Raw genomic sequence first — 23,426 nt, 5'->3', positions numbered from 1 at the left:
TTACTGTGATTGCCTTTCATGTCACTAAGTATAGATATATACCTTTGATTAATGTTTTTCCCCAACTTTTTATATCAGATTTTTATTTTTTTATTTTATTTTATTATTATTTTTTTGAGGTAGAGTCTCACTCTGTCGCCTAGGCTGGAGTGCAGTGTCGCGAGCTCGGCTCACTGCAACCTCTGCCTCTCGGATTTAAGTGATTCTCCTGCCTCAGCCTCCCAAGTAGCTGGGACTATAGGCGTGCGCCACCATGCCTGGCTAATTTTTGTATTTTTACTAGAGACAGGGTTTCACCATGTTGGCCAGGCTGGTCTGGAACTCCTAACCTCAAGTGATCCACCCTTCTTGACCTCACAGAGTGCTGGGATTACAGTACAGTCATGAGCCACCATGCCTGCCCCAGAAAATTTTAATTCTGCCGAAAAGTGGGAAAAAAAAGTTCCAAGAACTATTTTTTGTGCCATTCACCTAGGTTCACCAGTTAATAATTTTTCAAATTTCCTTTATCTCTTCTTTCTGTTAAAGGCTATTTTCAAGTGGCTCAGCAATATGTTTTATAAGTAGTATGCTTTATAAGTTATAGATGACATGGTACTTTGCCCTGAACTCTTCAGAAGGTATTTCTCAAGAATAAGGACATTCTTTTTATGTAGCCACAATGGCAACATTATGAAAAGGAATTGAACGTGGATACTATACTGTCTAATACATAAATTTATCCAGTTGTCCAAAAATGTATTTTATGGCTGGGCTTTGTATGTATTTGATGTATGTATGTTTGTGCTTGTGCTTTGTTTTGAAATTTAGAATCCAGTCAAGGATCATGGATTGTATTTGGTTGCCATTCTTTGTTAGTTTGCTTTAATGTAGAACAGTTCATTATTTTTATCTTATCTCTCATGGTAGTGACATTTTTGAAGTGTTCAGGCCAGTTGCCTTGTAGAATATCCCATATCTGGATTTATCTGATGATTTATGTTTAGATTCAGGTAACTTTTTAGACAAGAAAATTACTTGACCAGCCTTCCATTTCATCACATCAGAAGCATGTAATAAGTAATGTTCGTTTATTCCTTATTGATGCTGGTTTTACTGTTTAAAGCTGTGCCTATCAGATCTCTCCGTTACAAAGACACCTTTTTCCTTTGTAATGAACAAGTAATCTGTGGGCCTGTTGCTCAACTGTCTTTCACCCTGTGGTGGTAGATCCTTTGAAAACTGAATGAGCTTCTACAGTGGTAGTTGCAAAACCCTTTCACATTGATTCTTAGGCATTCTTCTCTAGAGTCCCCTCCTTCCACTTCTTTTTTTGTTGTTGCTGTGAACTTGCTCATTTTTATTCAGTGTACAGTCGTCCCTTATATCCATGGGAGATTGGTTCCAGAGCCCCGATTAATACCAAAATTTGTGGATGCTGAAGTCCCGTATATAAAATGACATAATATTTACCTCTAACATACATCCTCTTAAATGTTAAATTATCTCTAGATTACTTGCAATGCCTAATACCATGTAAGTGCTATGTAAATGGTTGTTAAGCTATAATGAGTTTTTGTATTATATTAATTTTATATTCCTCCCACCCCTAATTTTTTTTTTTTTTGGAGATAGCATCTCACTCTGTTGCCCAGGCTGGGATGCAGTGGCACAATCTCAACTAACTGCAACCTCTGCCTCCCAGGTTCAAGCGATTCTTATACTTCAGCCTCCCAAGTAGCTGGGATTACAGGCATGTACCACCATACCTGGCTCATTTTTGTATTTTCAGTAGAGACAGGGTTTTACCGTGGTGGCCAGAGTGGTCTCAAACTCCTGACTTCAGGTGATCCACCTACCTCGGCCTCTCATAGTGCTGGGATTACAGGGATGAGCCACCATACCTGCCTCCGAATATTTTCAGTTCATGATTGATTGAATCCATGGTCGCTGAACCGATGGATACAGAGAGCGACTATATTATAATCTGTTACTCTCATTTCTGTCTTTGAGGCTCTCACAGTTTTAAAGTTGCCCAGTGGGATCTGCTCAACCAGCTCCTGAGTCTTTTTGATATATTCTCATTCTTCTTTGAGCACATCTTTTCTTTTTTTTTTTTTGAGACGGAGTCTTGCCCTGTCGCCCAGGCTCGAGTGCAGTGGCACGATCTTGGCTCACTGCAAGCTCCGCCTCCTGGGTTCACGCCATTCTCCTGGCTCAGCCTCCTGAGTAGCTGGGACTACAGGCGCCCGCCACCGCGCCCGGCTTATTTTTTGTATTTTTAGTAGAGACAGGGTTTCACCGTGGTCTCGATCTCCTGACCTTGTGATCCGCCCGCCTCGGCCTCCCAAAGTGCTGGGATTACAGGCTTGAGCCACCGACATCTTTTCTTTTTGCCACTGAGGGTTGTTACAGATACACTTTGAGCTTTCCCTGCCCTAGAGTCACAGTCAGCCATGTCACAAAGGAGCCATGACTTCTTGTAAATGCCAGGGGTATTTAGAAACGATTCTAATGGTCACAAAGTATTTTATTGTATGGATGTAATATATTTTAAAGTGTGTATTTGAGGACATTTAGTTGTACATGAGACAGAAACTGGAAACAGCACTAGGTAGAACATCCTTACATGTAAAGATTTGTACATTTGCCCACTTGTTTCCCTAGGATAAATTTCTAGTTGTGAAACTGTTAAAAGAGTATCTGCTTTTTAAAGACTATGTGATACACAGTCCAGAGTTGCCAAATCAGAAACCATTGTTAAGGCTTCTGAGTTCTGTATCTGCAATTTTTGGCAGCTACAATTTTGGTTAGCTATTCTCTTTATCTTAATGAGTTCTAGAATATTGCTCCCTACTAAATAATGACTTGTAGTGTGATGCATTTACTGCTGAAATGTTTTGTTTGTTTATTTGTTTCTGGTATTATACATTTAGAAGCTATATGCCAGCTATTCTAATATCATAGCTTACTGCTTGATTTACTTGGTTTTTTTTTTTTTTTTTTTTTTTTGAGACTAGGTCTCATTCCATCACCCAGGCTAGAGTGCAGTGGCACCATCCAGCTCACTGCAACTTCCACCTCAAGCGATCCTCCCACCTCAGCCTCCCAGATAGCTGGGACTGCAGATGTGAGCCACCATGCCTGGTTAGTTTTTTATTTTTGTATTTTTTGTAGAGATGGAGTTTCGCCATGTTGTGCAGGCTGGTCTTGAACTCCTGAGCTCGAACAGTCTGCCCACCTCAGCCTCTCAAAGTGTTGGGATTACAGGTGTGAGCCACCACGCCTGGCCTTGATAAACATTTTTAATGAAAGTACTTTTTTTTTTTTTTGGAGACAGTGTCGTGCTCTGTCACCTAGGCTTGGTGTATAGTGGCACAATCCCAGCTCACTGCAACCTCCACCTCCTACACTCAAATGATCCATCCCGCCTCAGTGCACGCCACCACACTGGGCTAATTATTTGTATTTTTAGTTGAGATGGGGTTTCACCACACTGCCTAGACTGGTCTTGAACTCCTGGGCTCAAGTGATCCACAAGCCTGGCCTAGTAAAAGTACTTTTTAAATGATAATACTTTAGTTTTCAAAAATTGTGCTTTTACTTAATTTATAGACACAGGTTTCTTTTTTTTTTTTTTCTTTGAGACAGGGTCTCATTCTGTCACCTAGGCTGGAGTGCAGTGGCACTATCATGGTTTACCGCAGCCTCAACCTCCTACCTCAGCCACCTGAGTAGCTGAGACTACAGACGCACAACCGCGCCTGGCTAATTTTTGTATTTTTTTGTGGAGACGGGGTTTTGCCATGTTGCCCAGGCCAGACACAGCCTTGTATTTGTTTTCCTACAATGCTTTTTACAGGAAACGTACATTTGTTTGCCAATAGTTACAGGAGAATTTAAGATGCCCTTTAACAGAGTTCCAGAATCTTTAGCCCACCTTTCAGTGCATGCTTTGATTTATTTTTATAACTAAGTAGTAAGTTAAAATTAAACTTTACTTTTATTAGTTTTAAACTACTTATGTGTAAGTAGAGATTATTTTATGAATATTAAGTTTAACTTGGTGATTTTTATGGTTAAGTTAGCTCAGTGTTTAAAGGATCCTCCAATGTCTAAACCCGACTTTTCTCATATTTAAGGATAGTAATACTTGCCTTATAGATCTGTTCTAAAAACTACATTGTGTCTGGCACACTGCTTCCTGTATTGTGAACTCTTGATTAAAAAAAAAAAACAACCAGAAGACCTATTCTTTCAGCACTGTTGGCCTCTGTTGTCCTTATTCTGCTTCATGTTTTCTTAATACATAATTCATAAAGTTACATTTCTGTGGCATTTGTATAGTTTCTATATAGAAGAACTGAAGTCATTTGCAAAATGTCTGTTATAAAGATTTTATGTAAAAATCATGATCCTACTTGGTAATAAATCTAAAAGCATCTTTATTATTTGTAATTGAACAATTTTATGGTATTTCTCTATAGTAAAATATAAACTATACATGTTTTTGCCTGTAAGCTTGAAAACATTTGGCTGTGAGCTTATGTTCTTTTATCACATTCGTAACAGAGGACATTTGTAGGACTGCCCAGTAGAGTTTATTGGTTTATAGAAATTTTCTTTTGAGCAATTATGTCAGTTGTTTTCTCAGTTTTATCTGATCATGTATATGCTTTATCGCTGATATATAGCTACCTGTTTCTATTTTCATTTCATATGTTTTCTTGTCTATTATCACACTTTCTATCTTAAAACTTTATATACTGCAATTCTGGTTTTCCATGCATTTTAGCTCTTACCATTCCAATTTATTTTTCTTTCCCTATGTGTATAGACATATTGGAGTTGGGGAGTCCTAAGTCTTTCAGTATTGCAGTCTGCATTTGAGAGACCAAAAAGTTTAGTTCTCTGTAAGCAGTTCTTCTGTGCTATTCTGTCAACTAGGGATCTCTCTCAAGCTTTATATCACTCTTTGCCCATCCATTACCACTTAAAGGAATAAGGAAACTTAACTGAAATATGATGAATAGGCAGTCTACCAAATTTCCAGAGATCTTAGTTTAGAAATGGTCAGTTTACCAGTTTTCAGGTAGGCTTATAATGTAAAATCCACAGCTTTCAAATTTAAAACGTTCACAGATTTAAAAATCTGTAAATCACTGAACATAAACAGCATGTGTGTATTACATAAATAGCTTGCATAATGTGCTTATTCAGTGGAGTCTCTGAACAATGGAAATGGGTAGAATTCATACATTTAACCAGAAAACACAGTGCCTTTTCATCTTTTGGAAGATGAGAACCAATGTGTTGGTCCCTAATTCCTAAATCTTTTAACAGTTGTTCTATATTTTTATCTGAACTTCAGTTCCACGTCACAAACTTCTAAACTTTATTTACCTTGCCTCCCCAGACTAGCGTCTGACAGCTTCTTGGTTCTAGCAGTTGCACAACCCATCAGTTGATCGCTGGGGCTCCAGATTTTAGTGTCATATTTGTATGTTTTCCTCTTCTTTTGTCTCTTTTGTCCTCTTAGCTACCAAGCATGTCGAATCTTACTTTGATGAGTTTTTGTTTTTCCTATCTAGTATCCTACTTCAGATTCTTCCTCAAATCCAACACTTCCTAAATTTTGTTCACAGGATTTTATTCAGGGACATATTACCAGATTCTGTAAACAGACAAGTTTGTCAAACACACTATCACATCTCTCCAGTTAAATCTATAAGCTTCTTCAAGGCAGGGACCAAATTTGACACTGTCTTTATACCTCTATAACACCTGGCATGTGTTGAGTAAATACCAGTTGATGACTTTCTTAGAAGGAAAATAAGCTCTTTTCTGGTTCTGTGAGATACGTTTGTTAATATGCACATGTAAATCTATCTTTATTGGCAGGATTAATTTAAATTTGTACATTTTAACTTGTCGTCCTATAAGTATGTAACATAATTTTTGTTTGATTTCATTTGTAAGGTACATCTTATTCAGGTTATGAAGCAGCAGTGTATTCAGCTGCATCCTCCTACTATCAACAGCAGCAGCAGCAACAGAAGCAGGCAGCAGCAGCAGCTGCTGCTGCTGCTGCAACAGCTGCCTGGACAGGGACCACCTTTACTAAAAAAGCACCATTCCAAAATAAACAACTGAAACCAAAACAGCCTCCCAAACCACCACAGATTCACTATTGTGATGTTTGTAAGATCAGCTGTGCTGGACCACAGGTACTTATGTTGTATGTTTTACCTTGAGTCTTCAGTGGTTATTAAGTGTAGTTAGTATTTTAACTCCTGAGCCTACAAAGAGGTTTAAATTTTTTCCTGTTAGCTTTTAGCCAATGCATCTTTTAAAAGTTGCTTGTATTGTGGCATGAGAATTTTCAGGAAAAAAAAAAAAATGTAAAGATGATTGTGAATGTAAATGATAAATAGGCAAATTGAGCTTTTTTTCCAGAAGGAGACTTTGCTCTTTAAAATTTAAATTTAGTTTAAAAGTTTTGTAGTCAGATTAATTGCAACTTGGGTAAGATTGAATTTTTATTTCATTTCATTTTTATCATCTATAACTTACTTGCCAGAGCTTTTATTCAAAATTCTTCAACTTAATATAACAAGTTACTGATAATCTGTAATTTTCAGTGTTGCATTTCTAATGAGACTGACTTTGATACATACTTTATGGCATGTTACTTTTTTCGGTAGTCTCTTTCATAAGGAGAGTAGGAACTTCAGGAACAAGGAAGGTGTAAGGAAGTGTGTTTTTAAAAAATACCAACTAATGAGGCATATAAATGTAAAACCCTTATTCCTTTTTCGGTATTATATTGTTTCTGGTTGCTAAATGTTAAAATGGATGATTATGACATGATTCTATTTATTAAGATTAATGGATTCAACTCCCAGCCTTATTATTATGCTTAAGAGTGTTATTTTTATATTAAAATTTGGTACACAGCTTGGCAGATAAAAGGCATGTTATTTGGAAACAACTAATTTTGACTCTCTACTAGTTTCTCCCAAGTTATATCCATCTCTCATTTGCCCTACCTATGTCACATGTTTTTAACTTTACTGGATTAATTTTCTCTACTTCTGAATTTTGGGGAGTATTTTCAGTTACTAACATTCCCTGAGCTATACCAAATTACAGAACATTTTAATACATGTGGCTAGATATATAAAACCCTCTTTTCCCCTGTTTTGAGTATGGCAGGAAATAGTTTTGTTGTGAATTGCAAGGTTGGCAGGAGGTGATGGGAGGCAGATGTGGCACAGGTGGGAAATGTTTGCAGGGACCTGTAAACACGAAAGGGAACAAGAGTGGTGGGTGGTCTTAGTATTTAAGGAGCATTTCCTACTCTGTGTTGACTGTTCAGAGGGGTTAGTGTCATGAGTGCCAGACTTGGACATAAGAAATTTATTGATTACCTGGCTTATATGAAAGTATACAACGTGACACTTGGGTGATAGGTTAACAGCAGCAGGTGGAATGAGTGTATATGAGGCTGGCTGTTTTTGCTGTGCTGGATGGGTACAAATCTGCAAGTCGTCAGTGCCTTAAGGGGGTGGTTAATGAACCTCAGCGAAAAATATCATTGAGATTGAATTAGAGTTGTAGATGTATATGTAAGAAGGAAAAGAGTAAGTTGATTCAGCATTTAGGGGCCAAGATTGCAGTCCTGGCTCTGCCACTAAGTATATAACCTTGGGCAATTTAGAGACCTGTTCTTCTTTGGGCTTTTATTTCCTCGCTTTTCTGTAACAAGGACTTGCCTAAATAATTGAGGCTTAGACTGCTTGGTGGAGCTATTTCAGGCCACTGCAGATAATGAAAGGAAAGTCCCATCCAGCTCTGAAATTGTATGATGAACATATAATTTTATGCTAATTATTTGTCAGTTTACAACTGTCTTTTAAGAGGCAGTTTTTAAAAAGAGAGTTTGGGACCAGCCTGGGCAACATGGCAAAATCCCGTCTTTACCAAAAATATGAAAAATGAGCTAGGCATGGTGGCGGGCACCTGTGGTCCCAGCTACTCGGGAGTCTAAGGTGGGAGGATCACATGAGCCTGGGAGGCAGAGATTGCAGTGACCCAAGATTGTGCCACTGCACTCAAGCCTGTGTAACAGAGTGAGACACATCTCAAAAAATAAATAAATAAATAAAAGTATGAGAGAGGAACCATTTGGTCCTACTCACGAACTGTCCAGTTGTTCTTACTAATTTCCTCTCATTTTAATTAACTGCCTTCCTCAATCATCTGCATTCACAATGATTTTTAATATATAATTTCACTATTTTATTGGCTAATATTACTATAATACTATTTTTGCTTGCAAGTGTGTACAATATTGGCCCTTATGTATTTTAAATAAGCTTTCTTTTAGGGGTCATGGATTGTAATACAGATTCTATGTCAAAACGTATTCTGAATTAGAAAAGTCAGTTTTATAAACATAGCTGTTTGTAAAGAATCTTGTTACCATACAGTAACTTTTCCTTTCTTCTAATGATACAGGCACATCTCCCCCGCCTCATCTTTAACCCTGTAACTAAATATAATTTCTTTATGGAATGATCACTGTCTATTACCATTCTCTGTCCAACATTTATATAAGCAACAAAAGATAAATTTTTAAAACTGAAAACCGTTGCCTTATATTATGGCTATGTATAAAGGTACTTTGTAACTCAGTGTTAGATAATATTCTTGATAAACAAGATACAGAGAACCATAAATATGTCACATATATAAGGAATACCACATGCCCTTTTTCAACTTAAATTTGTTTTGGTCTCATTTTTGGTCTCATTAGAGATTTCTTGAGAATTGAATAATCTTAAATTATGTATAAAGAAAATTAGTGAAGCAAAATGTTTGCTTTTTATTTGAAACAGACTTATAAAGAACATTTAGAAGGACAGAAACATAAAAAAAAAGAAGCTGCATTGAAAGCCTCACAAAATACCAGCAGCAGCAGCAATTCTACTCGTGGGACTCAAAATCAGCTACGTTGTGAGCTCTGCGATGTGTCTTGTACAGGAGCAGATGCATATGCTGCCCACATTCGTGGTGCTAAGCATCAGAAAGTAGGTGTTTTTTTCCCACACACCCTTATGTCTTGATTCTGTTATCTTCTACTTTTTCAAAGGGAGTTAGGTAAAGGTAACTTCAAATTTTGAAAACTTTTAAGTGCATTATAAGCCTTGCTTATGTGCTAATAATACCTAAAAGTGACATCAAATAATCATTGCTAAAAGAGGGAAAGACTGGAGACCTTTCTTTAAATTGAACTAAACCATTTATTTCACTAACTGGGAATTGTCATGTGATTATTTTTAATGTAGCCAAGTCTGTTCATCTTTCTCTGCCTCCGTTTCCTCACCTAATTGTAGATGGAATATGTATCCATATTTACTTCACAGAGATTAGCTTGAAAGTAATGAGTTTTGCATTTGTGTGTATATACAAAAACATATAGCAGAAAAAAATAGAACAAAGAAAAGCATGGTTTAGATTTTCATTTTATAATGTTCCAGGCAGACTTTTCAAAATCTACTGTTTGAGTTTCCTGACAAATAAGTGTGCTTTTGTTTTATAGGTGGTTAAGTTACACACAAAACTTGGTAAACCCATTCCGTCAACAGAACCAAACGTTGTTAGCCAAGCTGCTGCTTCAACAGCTGTATCTGCTTCAAAGCCGACTGCCTCTCCTTCAAGCATTGCAGCAAACAATTGTACTGTGAATACATCATCAATTGCAACGTCTTCAATGAAGGGTCTTACGACTACAGGAAACTCGTCTCTTAATAGCACATCTAACACTAAAGTATCAGCAGTGCCTACAAATATGGCTGCCAAGAAAACATCTACCCCCAAAATAAATTTTGTTGGCAAGTACTGATATTCTCTGTCCCTGCTGACTCTGTCAAAGTGGTGTTTCTCCATTGCAGCACTAACGCTTCTGCCTGTGTTCTTGGACCTGTCTCCTCCCTTCTCTCTGGGACCTTGTTTCTTCACATATCTGCCTTGTGTGTGTGTGTATTTTTAATATTTAGTCTATCGTCTTCTGGTTTCTTCCCTTCAGTCATACAGATACATCTGTGTCTTAATCTAGTCATTTAAAAAAAAAAAGATCTGCACACACAAAGACCCTTTCCCATTTCTGTAATCTTAAGATAACCTGATTGGTTTTTTTGTTTGTTTGTTTGTTTGTTTAATTTTTGAGACAGAGCCCCACTCTGTCACCAAGGCTGGAGTGCAGTAGCATGATCTTGGCTCACTGCAGCCTCAATCTCCAGGACTCAAGCGATCTGCCCACCTCAGTCTCCTGAGTAGCTGGGACCATAGGCGTGCAGCACCACACACAGCCATTTTTTTTTTTTTTTTTGGTAGCGATGAGGTTTCACTATGTAGCCCAGACTGATCTCGAATTCTCCTGAGCTCAAGTGAGCTGCCTGCCTCAACTTCCAAAGTGCTTGGGTTATCAACATGTACCACAACCTATGGCCCTGATTTTTTGTCTACTTCTGTACTTCCTGCCCAATCCTCAGTCTGTTGTAGTGTTTCTACTCTACCTTTTTCTGAAGGTGCTTTCAGTAGTCACCAAAAACCTAATTGCCAATCCAGTGGCCAGTTTTCAGTTTCATCCTGTTGTCTCTCCTAATACTTGACACAGTTGACTGCTGTACCTTTAGGCTTAAGATACATCTCTGTCTCTCAATTATATGTCCACCCACCCCTTTGTCAGTTTTTGTTATTGGTTCTCCTGCCTATGTGTGTTCATTAAATGGTAGTGTTACTAAGATTATAACCCTGGCCCTCGTCTCACTGTCCGCCAGTCTTAATGGGTGATCTCATTCATTCCCATGTGGGCAGTGACTTTTAAATCTTTCTGGTGAATTCAAAACCCCCACCTGAGTTGGACAGCCACATAAATATTCCCTGATCGTCTTCTGTATGGCTGTGTAGATGCCTCCCAGTGTGTCTCATTCTGACCCATTAATTCATGAGAAGAGTACCATGAAATAATGTCATAAAGTTGTCGATTTCTCAAGTGGAAAATTCACTAACATTATTTCTTCGTATTTATTGCCGCCTCCAGCTGTTTACCTAGTCGTCTTGTTTCTATCTCTATAGTATTTCTACAAAACCTGTCTTCTTCATTGCCATTACCTTGTTTTTTAGGCCTTAAAAGTCTCCTTGGAGCTTTATTTCTTACTGTACCCAGTCTCAACATATTCTCCACACTCTTGTTATTTTATTAAAATATATATCTATTGTGTTAGTCTTCAGCTCAGCAGCCTTCCACTGTGATAGGATAAAATCTGTAGTCCTTATTTGTCATATAAGGCCCATCATTACCTGACCTGTGCCTACCTTTCCAGCCTCATAACTCATCCCTTCTACCTATGTAGTAATTCATATTGAATTACTGGCTCTTCCTTGAGTTTACCATAGCCTTTTTCACACCATGTTGCTGTGCTTTTATGTACATGCTATTTTTTTCTTTTTAAACATCGTTCTTTTCTTTCTGACCAGTTCATATTCATTCTTCTTTCAAATCCCAGTTCAAGTGTCACACCCTTTGTGAAACCTTTCCTTACTGGATCATGTTAAAGGGCGGTGGCTCCTTTCTTCTAAATTTCCACAGTATTCAGTCCATACTTATTGTAGTGCTTATCATATTGTATTATCATTATTTGTATCGTCCCATAAATTGGCCACTTGAAAGGCAGCTACATTGTCTTCTCTTTGCTATATTACCAGAACTTAGTGCAGTATCCAGATTCGTAGATACTTAAGAATATTTTTGAAAGAAAAGTTTAAAAGTAGGAGATTCACAATTAACATGGTATTCTGTTAGACAGTTACTTGAAGTGTTAAATTTAATTGATGATAAAAATGAAAACTATCATTTATAGTCACTTCTACATCAGTTTCTGAGGTTCTTCCTACTTTCAGTTTAGAACAATAATAGAAAATCTTTTGTAAATAACTCAGTGTAAATTCATGTCTCATTTCAGTAGACAATAAGTTAGAGGAAATAAACAATGATAAAACCTAAACTGGTTCTATTTCCTTCCCTAGTGGGAAACTTTATTTGGACTAAGTTTGCAAAGAGACCTAATCATTGAACTTACCTTTTTTTAATTTTTCTCAATTATAGGGCATGACCTAGACATTACCCCCGACTTTTTTTGGAGACAGGATCTGTCCAGGTCTGGAGTGCAGTGATGCGATCTCAGCTCACTGCAACCTCTGCCTCTTAGGCTCAAGCAGTCCTCCCACCTTAGCCCCACAAGTAGCTAGGACTACAGGCGTGCACCATCGCATCCAGCTAATTTTTGTAGTGACCAGGTTTTGCCACGTTGCCCAGGCTGGTCTCAAACTTCTGGGCTCAAACTCCTGGGCTCAAGTGATCCTCCCACCTCTGCCTCCCACAGTGCTGGGATCATAGGGCATAAGTCACCACACCCAACTGGAAGTTAGCATTTTTTAAAGGAATAAATACTACTCATTTCAGTCACTTGCCAAGGAACTCGGGCTACAAACATGAATTAGGCTTAGTCCTTACCATTTCAGGTACTTGCTATTCATTTTGAGGGGGGATGAGGAAGGTGTTGGGTGTTCCAAGATGGAAATGAGAAAAATTCAGAAACATATTTCACTAATAGGGTAAAGAAAGCCAAGTAGTTTATGTAGTTCTTCAAAATTCTCATCTGTTGTATGTCAGATAGGAGTTTTGACTATTAGCAGAAAAGAACTTTATCTGAAGTTTTCGTCTTATCAGGTATATATGTTTATACGAAATTAAAATTTGTTATAACTTTTTGATGCTTTTCTAGGTGGTAATAAGCTGCAGTCAACAGGAAATAAAACAGAAGATATAAAAGGAACTGAATGTGTTAAAAGTACTCCTGTCACTTCTGCTGTGCAGATTCCTGAAGTAAAGCAAGACACAGTGTCAGAACCAGTCACACCTGCATCTCTTGCTGCCTTACAGAGTGATGTGCAGCCAGTGGGCCATGATTATGTGGAGGAGGTAATTGATTTGAGAATACCATTGCTGTGAAATTGGATAAAGGGAAGAAGTGCGTTACAAGCGTATGTTACATGTAAAAGTGAATATGCTTAATTGTATTTTAGATTTAGCTTACTTAATGAAAGGATATTAAAGGAATCTTTGTTATAAGAAAGCATGTCAGCCGGGCGCGGTGGCTCAAGCCTGTAATCCCAGCACTTTGGGAGGCCGAGACGGACGGATCACGAGGTCAGGAGATCGAGACCATCCTGGCTAACCCGGTGAAACCCCATCTCTACTAAAAAATACAAAAAAACTAGCCGGGCGAGGTAGTGGGCGCCTGTAGTCCCAGCTACTGGGGAGGCTGAGGCAGGAGAATGGCGTTAACCAGGAGGCATAGCTTGCAGTGAGCCAAGATCCGGCCACTGCACTCCAGCCCGGGCGACAGAGCGAGACTCCGTCTCAAAAAAAAAGCATGTCCTTTAGGCCTGGCTAAGTGACATCACAATGATTTTTTTTTTGCTAACTTCTGCATTATTTTCCCTGTATATTGTCACTGTGGTGAGTTAAGTAACTTTCTATTCACTAGCAAGCATTGTTGTAATACATCATTCAACTATCATAAAAGTTTAAAAGTTCTGAGAAGCAAAAATGTTGTTGAAGAGAACCAATACATTTATTTTTGAATAGTCAGTTTTGTGATAAAATTAAGTTTGCTGATTTAACAGAATATATTCATTTGGTTTCTCAAGTGGAGTAGAAGACTGTTGCTGTTTTACAGGTAAAGTAAACTCAGTAAAATAAAGGAGTGAAGGGATATCAAAGCAGACTGGATAAATACCTGCTGTCAGCAGAAAGGCATACAGTGGCATATGACTGCCATTTACTTTGACTTTACAGCATATATATTTTTTGAGCTTCAGTGTCGATATTTATAAAATTGGAACATTCCTTAACAAAGTTGTGAAGAGTAGATGAAATAAAGTACCTTGCATGGTGTCTGGCATCTAGGAGGGGTTTTGTTTTTGTTTGTTTGTTTTGAGACTTGTCGCTCAGGCTGGAGTGCAGTGACAGTCATGGCTCACTGCACCTCTACCTCTTGGGTTCAAGCAACTCGCCTGCCTCAGCCTCCCAAGTAGCTGGGATTACAGGTGCATGCCACCACCCCCAGCTGATTTGTGTGTTTTTTTTTCAGTAGGTGGGGTTTCACTATGTTGGCCAGGCTGGTCTTGAACTCCTGACCTCATGATCCGCCCTCCCCAGCCTCCCAAAGTGCTGTGATTACAGGCGTGAGCCGCTGCACCTGGCCTAGTAGGTTTTAAATGAATATTTGTTCTTGTATCCTTTTTCCTATCAAGAAAAATCATATATTGATGGCCAGGCACTGTGGCTCACACCTGTAATTGTAGCACTTTGGGAGGCCGAGATGGATGGATCACTTGAGGCCAGGAGTTCAAGGCCAGTGGTTGTGCACGTCTGTAATCGTAACTACTCAGGAGGCTGAGGCACAAGAATCACTTGAACCTGGGAGGTGGAGGTTGCAGTGAGCCGAGATCACACAACTCTACTCCAACCTGGGCAACAAAGTGAGACTCTGTATCACAAAAAAGAAAAGAAAACAAGAAAAAGAAAAATTGTATATTGAATTCTTTGTTTACAAGGTGGACAGCTGGGTTATGGAATTTATAAGTAGTTCAGAAATAATTCTGAATAATTCTGATTTTTAAGTTTCATCTCTTACAGGAGTAAGATTTGGTTATCTCAAAAAAGCTCTCAACCAAAACACCCTAATTTTTGATGATACTGTTTAATCCTAAACTTCAGAGAATTACACTCGGAACATTTCTTAAAGCTTGCACAATTTGAACTTAATATTCATAATAGACTTCATAGTAAGACTCAAGTTTACTTGTCCTCCTATAACTGTTCAGTTAGAAAAAAATTCATCTTAATTTTCCATAAAGTTACTTATTATAAAACCCTGGGCTTTGAGAAACTTTGTATACCAAAATAATGCTATTAATCATCTTTATCTTCATTTTCAAGAACAATACTTGGCCAGCAGCAAATATTCAGTAACTATTAGAAAATTTAAGGCATCTAGCTACATTTAAATGTAAATGCTACATATAGACAAAAATATTAAATTGAAAGATAGTTACAAGAGCCAACATATGCTATCACATCTTGCATACTAAAATTCCAACTTTTCATTCCCATTTCTACAGTTTCTATCCTTTTAAAAAGTAATAGGCCAGGTGCAGTGGCTCATGCCTATAATCCCAGCACTTTGGGAGGCCAAGGTGAGCGGATCACGAGGTCAGGAGTTTGAGACCAGGCTGGCCAACATAGTGAAACCCTGTCTCTACTAAAAATAAAAAAAAATTAGCTGGGCATGGTGGTGCATGCCTCTAATCCCAGCTAGTCTGGTGGCTGAGGCGGGAGAATCGCTTGAACCCAGGAGGCTGAGGTTGCAGTGAGGTAAGATCAAACCACTGCACTCCAGCATGAGTGACAGAGCAAGACTCTGTCTTGGGGAAAAAAAAAAGTAATAGACATTGCCACTTCTTTCTAACTGTGTACAGTTTCATCAAATAATATGTGGGGGTTTATGAATGATACCATCTTCAACTATGATGTTCCTGTTTTGATCCTTGAATTTTTTTTCCATGCCAAGGTACGAAATGATGAAGGAAAAGTAATTCGCTTCCATTGTAAATTATGTGAGTGCAGCTTTAATGATCCCAATGCTAAGGAGATGCACTTAAAAGGGCGAAGACACAGACTTCAATATAAAGTGAGTAAAATTTCAGCTATTACCTTCTTTAAAAAAAGAAAAAAAAGAGCATTTTATATGCAAAATAAAGCATCTAAACACAACTTGCCAAGTCCATGATGTCCCATTCTAAGATTAGCATGTCATGTTGACAGATTCAGATGGATGTTTGGTTTTTATTTATCCATTTTTATACTTAAATAAGAATAACATTCTCATCAGTTTTAGTAATTGTGGCAAAACTGAAGCATTGCCTGGACCAAGCAATCATGTAAAGATAATTAATTCACATAAAATGTTTGGAAAAAGTCTCAACTTTTTATCCACCTTCTTCATCTTAGTAGAATTCCCACCAAAATGAACTTCGAGACGAGTTGATATGTTGGAAAATTTCTTCACTTACCTTAGCGTAGGAATTCTTCATTGAATATACTTCAACTGTTAAGATAAATCAGATACTGTATTTGAAGTTTTTTTTAATTTTGAGACGGAGTCTCGCTCTGTAGCCAAGGCTGGAGTGCAGTGGCATGATCTCGGCTCACTGCAGCCTCTGCCTCCTGGGTCCCTGTTCAGGCAATTCTCCTGCTTCAGCCTCCCGAGTAGCTGGGATTACAGGCATGTGCCCCCAGGCCCAGCTAATTTTTGTATTTTTAGTAGAGATGGGGTTTCGCCATGTTGACCAGTTTAGCTTGAACTCCTGACCTCATGATCCACCCTCTTTGGCCTCCCAAAGTGCTGGGATTACATGCATGAGCCACCGTGCCCGGCCTGTATTTGAAGTTTTTAACTAGGCTGGATTAATGTACTAGATCCATGTTTTCTGTTTTAAGCACAGAGGAGGTGAAAATTAAAATATTGTAAAAGGGTAGTGCTTAAATATGAAAAGAAACTTTTTAACCCCAACATAGACATTTAGAGTTATCTGTTTATAAACAGTTACAGTTGACCCTTGAACAACATGGAGGGCAGGGACCCCTCATGCAGTCAAAAATTTGCCTGTAACTTTTTTTTTTTTTTGAGATGGGGCCTTGCTCTGTTGCCCAAGCTGGAGTACAGTGACATTGAACGTGGCTTACTGCAACCTCCCAGGCTCCAGGGATCCTCCCACCGCAGCCTCCCAAGTAGCTGGGACTACAGGCACATGCCACCATGCCTGGCTAACTTTTGTATTTTTCTAGAGAGGAGGTTTCACCATGTTGGCCAAGCTAGTCTCAAACTCCTGGCCTCAAGTGATCTGCCTGCCTTGGCCTCCCAAAGTGCTGGGATTCCAGGCTGCTTATAACTTTTGACTCCCTAAAAACTTCTAAAAGCCTACTGTTGACCTGAAGCCTTACTGATAAAGTTATTTTTATATTAATACATATTTGGTATGTCATGTGTATCTCATATGTACTGTGTTCTTAAAGTAAGCTAGGGAAAAGAAAATGTTATTAAGAAAATCAGTGAGAAAATATATTTACTATTCATTAACTGGAAGTGGGTCATCATATAACGGTCTTCATCCTCATCATCTTCAAGTTGAGTAGGCTGAGGAAGAAGAGGAGGGGTTGGTCTTACTCTCTCAGGGGAGGCAGAGGCAGAAGAAACTCAGCAGCATAGATGTAAGTGTACTCATACACTTCAAACCCTTGTTGTTCAAGTGTTAAATGTAAAGTAAAATTAAATATCCATTAGTCTTTCTAAGGATTTCATGACTTTTTGTTGGTCAGCACTAAGTTACGTAATTTTTATTAATGTATTTTGAATCTTTGATTCACCTTAATTATATTGATTTTACTCTCTAGTGGGAAACCTGAAACTAAAAGCCTCCATGATTAAAGAATATGTGTAATTGTATGATTAAAAATACATGTAGATTGTTTCGGGGCTGCTGTTTTTTTAATATCTTATTTGTATTAATAGAAAAAAGTAAATCCAGATTTGCAAGTAGAAGTAAAGCCTAGTATTCGAGCAAGAAAGATTCAAGAAGAGAAAATGAGGAAGCAAATGCAGAAGGAAGAGTACTGGCGAAGGCGAGAAGAAGAGGAGCGTTGGAGAATGGAAATGAGGTAATATGTTTAACTTTTGATAGCCTGGTAAGTAGTTCAACCTTTCTTAAAAACTTAGCCATTCTGGGGATATGACTCCCATTCAAAGCAATCCAGATTTATTTACTTTCAATTTTCACTCAAGGAAGATCCTAGGTCTGGGAAAGACATACATTAAAATTGTTACTGGCTATACTAATATTTTACTGTGACCTTGGTATTAGAGTTATATGTTTAATTGGCATCATTTATAAATTAAACATATGAAGAAATATTTCATTTTATAAGTAAGTGCCTCGGTTTCAAACAAGCAAAATAGACATACGTTACCTGATAGAAATATAAGATTTGATAGATTCTACACATTAATAATGTCCATTAAGAAACTTGAGTGGCTATAGGGAAGGAGAATTGAGAAAACATATTTCAAATATTTGTTTTTATATATATATAAAGATATAAAATGAATGTTAAGTTTTATTGAAATATATCTTCTAAACTTATACAGTTACAGAGTTGTGCAACAATCACCACAATCAATTTAAGACAGTTCATCACCGTCAAAAGAAATCACAAACCCATTAACAATAATTATCCATGTGTCCTCCATACCTAGTATCTCCCCCAGCCCCAGCCCTAGACAGCCTCTAACCTTTCTGTCTCTGTCGATTTGCCTATTCTGGAGATTTCATATAAATGGAGTCATATTAGGTTAATGCAAAAGTAATCGTGGTTTGTGCCAAATGGTGATTTGAATTAATAAATTCATTTGGTATAAACCGCGATTACTTTTGCATCAGCTTAATGCAGTCTTTTGTGTCTGGCATCGTTCACTTAGCATGTTTTCATGGTTCATCCAGATCGTGACATGTGTCAGTATTCCATTTTCTTTTATGACTAAATGATAATGAATAATACATCCTTATGTACCACATTTTGTGTTTTCGTTCATTAGTTGATGGACATGCAACTTGTTTCCACATTTTGGCTATTACGAATATTGCCACTGTGAATATTTTTGTACAACTTTTAAAATACAGTTTTAGCAGAAACATACCATATACGTATTTTCATAATCCACTTTTTTCATTTACGTATCTTCAACTTTAAAACTAAATTTGGATTTTGTTTTTCATGAGGACATAGTATTTTTTGTGCATATGTAAAATTTTCTTCATAAGAAATCCTTGTTATTGTTTAGATATTTAGGTAGTTTCCAGTATTTCCTTATTATAATTATTAATATATTGACCCTCCTTGAGGCAGTTTTTTTTTCTTTCACCAAGTATGTGAACCTATTGAGGCGATATCAGTGCATACATTATTGTTAGTTGCTGCTAATAATAGAATATTGGAAATGGAAATGTTTGAAGGATACTTACTTGTCTGCCTATACTGGATAGCATAACCCAGTGGTTCTCAAACTTTTTGGTCTCAGGATCCTTTATCCTCAGTTATCAAGGACTCCAAAGAGTCCTTATGTGGTTGTATCTGTCAAGACTTACTGTATTAAAAATTAAAACTGGCTGGGCACAGTTGCTCATGCCTGTAATCCCAGCATTTTGGGAGGGTGAAGTGGGTGGATCACCTGAGGTCGGGAGTTCAAGACCAGCCTGACCAACATGGAGAAATTCCCGTCTCTACTAAAAATACAGAATTAGCCGGCCGTGGTGGTGTGTGCCTGTAATCCCAGCTACTCAGGAAGCTGAGGCAGGAGACTCGCTTGAACCCAGGAGGAGGAGGTTGTGGTGAGGCGAGATCACACTACACCATTGTACTCCAGCCTGGGCAACAAGAGCAAAACTCCGTCTCAAAAAAACAAAATTTAAAACTAAGAAATTTAAATATTTAGTAATTCATTTTAAAATGACATTTTAATTATTTTTTGAAATATGGTTACATGTGTATTTGTTAAAATATATGAAATATATTTAATCAAGAAAATACAGTTAAAAAATTAGTAACTATTTCTTCCACAGAATAGTGGGAAGAGTTATGCTGTTTTCCATTTTTATATATCTCTTTAATGTCTGGTTTTAGAGAAGGCAGCAAGATTCTCATGTTTGCTTTTGTGTTCATATGTGGTGAATAACACATGTTGCCTCTGGATAATTTCACTGTACACTTAGAATGAAAAAGCAAATACGTGTCTTAGTATTTATAATGAAAATATGAAAATGATTTTTTTTTTAAGAAAACAGAGTCCTACTCTTGCCCAGGCTGTAGTGCAGTGGCACGATCTTGGCTCACTGCACCCTCTACCTCCTGGGTTTAAGCGATTCTCTTGCCTCAGCCTCCCAAGTAGTTGGGATTACAGGCACCTGCCACCACACCTGGCTGATTTTTGCATTTTTAGTAGGGATGGGGTTTCACTAGGTTGACCAGGCTGGTCTCAAACTCCTGGCCTCAAGTGATCTGCCCGCCTCGGTCTCCCAAAGTGCTGGAATTACATGTATGAGCCACCATGACTGGCCTTATTTTAAAAATAATTTCGACTCCATGGATCTCCTGAAAGGGTCTCAGGGACCACTGGAGTCCCTGGATCGCACCCCTAGAGAACCCCTGCTACAGCTTAATAAAAATCTCTACCAATTAAATGTGATAGCCATTTTGTTTCACTTTGAATTGTTTTCATGCTTGGCTTTTTATACTTCTTTTGTGGTAAATTGCTTGTTTTTTCTTACCTGTTGATTTGTACAGACATTTCTTACATTGTTATTAATCCTTTTTTTTTTTTTTTTTTTGAGGCGGAGTCTCGCTCTGTCGCCCCGGCTGAAGTACTGTGGCCGGATCTCAGCTCACTGCAAGCTCCGCCTGCCGGGTTCGCGCCATTCTCCTGCCTCAGCCTCCCGAGTAGCTGGGACTACAGGCGCCTGCCACCTCGCCCGGCTAGTTTTTTGTATTTTTTAGTAGAGACGGGGTTTCACTGTGTTAGCCAGGATGGTCTCGATCTCCTGACCTCGTGATCCGCCCGTCTCGGCCTCCCAAAGTGCTGGGATTACAGGCTTGAGCCACCGCGCCCGGCCTAATCCTTTTTTATGGGTTACCTTTAAATAGTTTTTACTACCATGTATGTGTCAGTTTTGATTTTTATACATTTATCAGTTTTGTCCTTTATGAAGTTTCTGCCTTTGTAACATATTGGAAATTCTCCTCTATAGCTAGATTATACAGTGTTTTCCTCTTTCACCGATAATATCAACTATTTATTAAGCATTCACAATGTGCCAGGAACTGTATTAGGTGGTAAGCACAAATTGGTAAACAATGGATAAAGGTCCCTGCCCTCATTTGACTTAAATGTTGTTAGCAACAACAGTACACTATTAGAAACTGGAATGAACAGGATTTTCCAGAACCTTTAAGCTATTTTTATTCATTTTTCCTCAAAACCTAAATAGCATAGATAGAAGAATGGTTTCTGTCAGTCCATAGTTGGCTGATCCTGAAAAGCGCTGCTGGCTGGGCACGGTGGCTCACTGCCTGTAATCCCAGCACTTCGGGAGGCCAAGGCAGGTAATCACTTGAGCCCAGGAGTTTGAGACCAGCCTAGGCAACATGATAAGACCCCATCTCTACAAAAAATAGGAGAATTAGCCGGACATGGTGGTGCACGCCTGTATTCCCATCTGCTTGGGAGGCTGAGGTGGGAGGATCAGCTAATCGTGGGAGGTCAAGGCTGTAGAGACCGGTAATCATGCCACCCACTGCACTGGGCAACAGAGTGGGACTCTGCCAATTTAAGAAAGAAAAAAAACAAAAGCACTGCTTATTCCCAACCTGAGGAAATTGGTAGTTTCTTTAATGGTAGTCAGGAAGCACACTTGTTTCTTTTGTTTTAACAGATTACTTTAGTCAAACCTTAACCTAATTGTTAACAGAATTTGCTGTAGACACATGGTTTCCCTTGGGAATTATTGGTATCCTAGTTTGAAGCTGAAAGTGAGGAAAGAACTGGGAGGGCAGAGGGGAGGAGATTGTTAAAGAAAAAAAAAAGAATAGATTCTACAAATGTTGGTCAGTAAAGCAGAGGCTATACACTAGCTCCTCACGTTCTGAGTTCAGCTCAAAGGTGTTATATTTGGTATGCATAGTATTTTGTAATCTGAACCAGCAACCATGAAGTTTCACAAAAATCCTGGTGACCTCAGCAATACAGCCTGTACAGCAGTCCCCCCTTGTCCAAGGGGGTTGCGTTCCAAGGCCTCCAGTGGATACCGAAAATCACAGGTTGCACCAAACCCTGTATATACTATATGTTTTCCATCTGATAACAGTGATAGCTACTAAAGAACTCATAGGCTAGTAGGGTGTATACTGTGTGGATATGCTGGACAAAGGGATGATTCACAGGTGGGATGGAGCCGGACAACGCAAGATTTCATCACACTGCTCAAAATGGCACAAGATTTAAAACCTATGAATCGTTTCTTTCTGGAACGTTCTGTTCAATATTTGTATACCCTGGTTGACCATAGGTAACAGAAACCACAGCGATGAGGATGGTGGGGACTATTGTATTCCCTTATGGCAACAATTAATAGGAGCTGAGTTGCAGCGGGTATTATCTCTAGCCAGAACATGCTCTTTCTATTTTACCATAATTCCGAACACCTTTAATGTGTCCCCAGCACTGAGACTGACTATGATTTGCCATTTATTACTGCCTTGCACTGTTTTTCTTCATAGTAGAGACATAGGAAAGAGCATGTTTCTTTGAGGATATGAAGAAAATTCCCAAATGTGATATGTGCACTTCAGGTCATTTACTTACAGTGTTGGCCTGCCTCATTTAGGTGGCCTTGGGTTTCCAGTTCATACTTAAAGCAGGAGAGAGACTGTAAGAAACTGAGGTTTCTGATGCCTGTTCTTTTTACTTTTTCCTCAGGCTGAAATTTTCTTCGGCTTTTCTCTTTGTTCTCTCATGCTCTCTTTTCTCTTTCATTTACTTTGCAATGAAAGCAAACATGGACAATTAGATACATTTGGGAAGAAATTTTAGCTAGGCTGATGTGGGTGGGTTTTTTTTATTGCTTTTTATTGTCACTGTTGATGCAAGTTCTTGTGCTGTATTTTTCCTCGTAGGCTTATAATGTCATTTATGTTTCAGACGTTATGAAGAGGACATGTACTGGAGAAGAATGGAGGAAGAACAGCATCATTGGGATGATCGCCGCCGAATGCCTGATGGAGGTTATCCTCATGGTCCTCCAGGCCCATTAGGCCTTCTGGGAGTCCGACCAGGCATGCCTCCTCAGCCTCAGGGGCCTGCAGTGAGTATCCACATTGGTGATATAAGGGGTGAAAGTTTGACTGGTTCAGCATTAGAAGAAAACAATTTTGGAGGGGCTAATTTTTAGACTTAATAATCTTGTAATCTTGACAGTTTTTTTGAGACAGAGTCTTGCTGTGTCGCCCAGGCTGGAGTGCAGTGGTGTGATCTTGGCTCACTGCATGCAACCTGCACTTCCCAGGTTCAAGCAATTCTCCTGCCTCAGCCTCCCAAGTAACTGGGATTACGGCGCTCACCACCACACCTGGCTAATTTTTGTATTTTTAGTGGAGACAGAGTTTCACCATGTTGGCCAGGCTGGTCTTGAACTCCTGACCTCAGGAG

At 38.6% G+C, this 23,426-nt stretch overlaps 1 protein-coding gene across 1 annotated transcript in view; it reads left to right on the top strand.

Moving 5' to 3' along the window:
- Nucleotides 1-23,426, top strand: part of ZFR (zinc finger RNA binding protein) — an 89,464-nt gene that overhangs the window by 30,613 nt on the left and 35,425 nt on the right. Inside the window, exons 6-12 of the mRNA XM_011952554.1 lie at nucleotides 5,959-6,206; nucleotides 8,880-9,071; nucleotides 9,584-9,875; nucleotides 12,831-13,027; nucleotides 15,684-15,803; nucleotides 17,685-17,830; nucleotides 22,920-23,082. Of these exons, the coding sequence (XP_011807944.1) occupies nucleotides 5,959-6,206; nucleotides 8,880-9,071; nucleotides 9,584-9,875; nucleotides 12,831-13,027; nucleotides 15,684-15,803; nucleotides 17,685-17,830; nucleotides 22,920-23,082 (1,358 nt within the window). The remainder of the gene's footprint in view (nucleotides 1-5,958; nucleotides 6,207-8,879; nucleotides 9,072-9,583; nucleotides 9,876-12,830; nucleotides 13,028-15,683; nucleotides 15,804-17,684; nucleotides 17,831-22,919; nucleotides 23,083-23,426) is intronic.

This window comes from Colobus angolensis, unplaced genomic scaffold (genome assembly GCF_000951035.1).
Source record: "Colobus angolensis palliatus isolate OR3802 unplaced genomic scaffold, Cang.pa_1.0 Scaffold341, whole genome shotgun sequence".
In the NCBI taxonomy this organism is placed as follows: domain Eukaryota; kingdom Metazoa; phylum Chordata; class Mammalia; order Primates; family Cercopithecidae; genus Colobus; species Colobus angolensis.
Note: the sequence above shows the minus strand (reverse complement) of the source record. Positions and strands in the feature narration are given on the sequence as shown.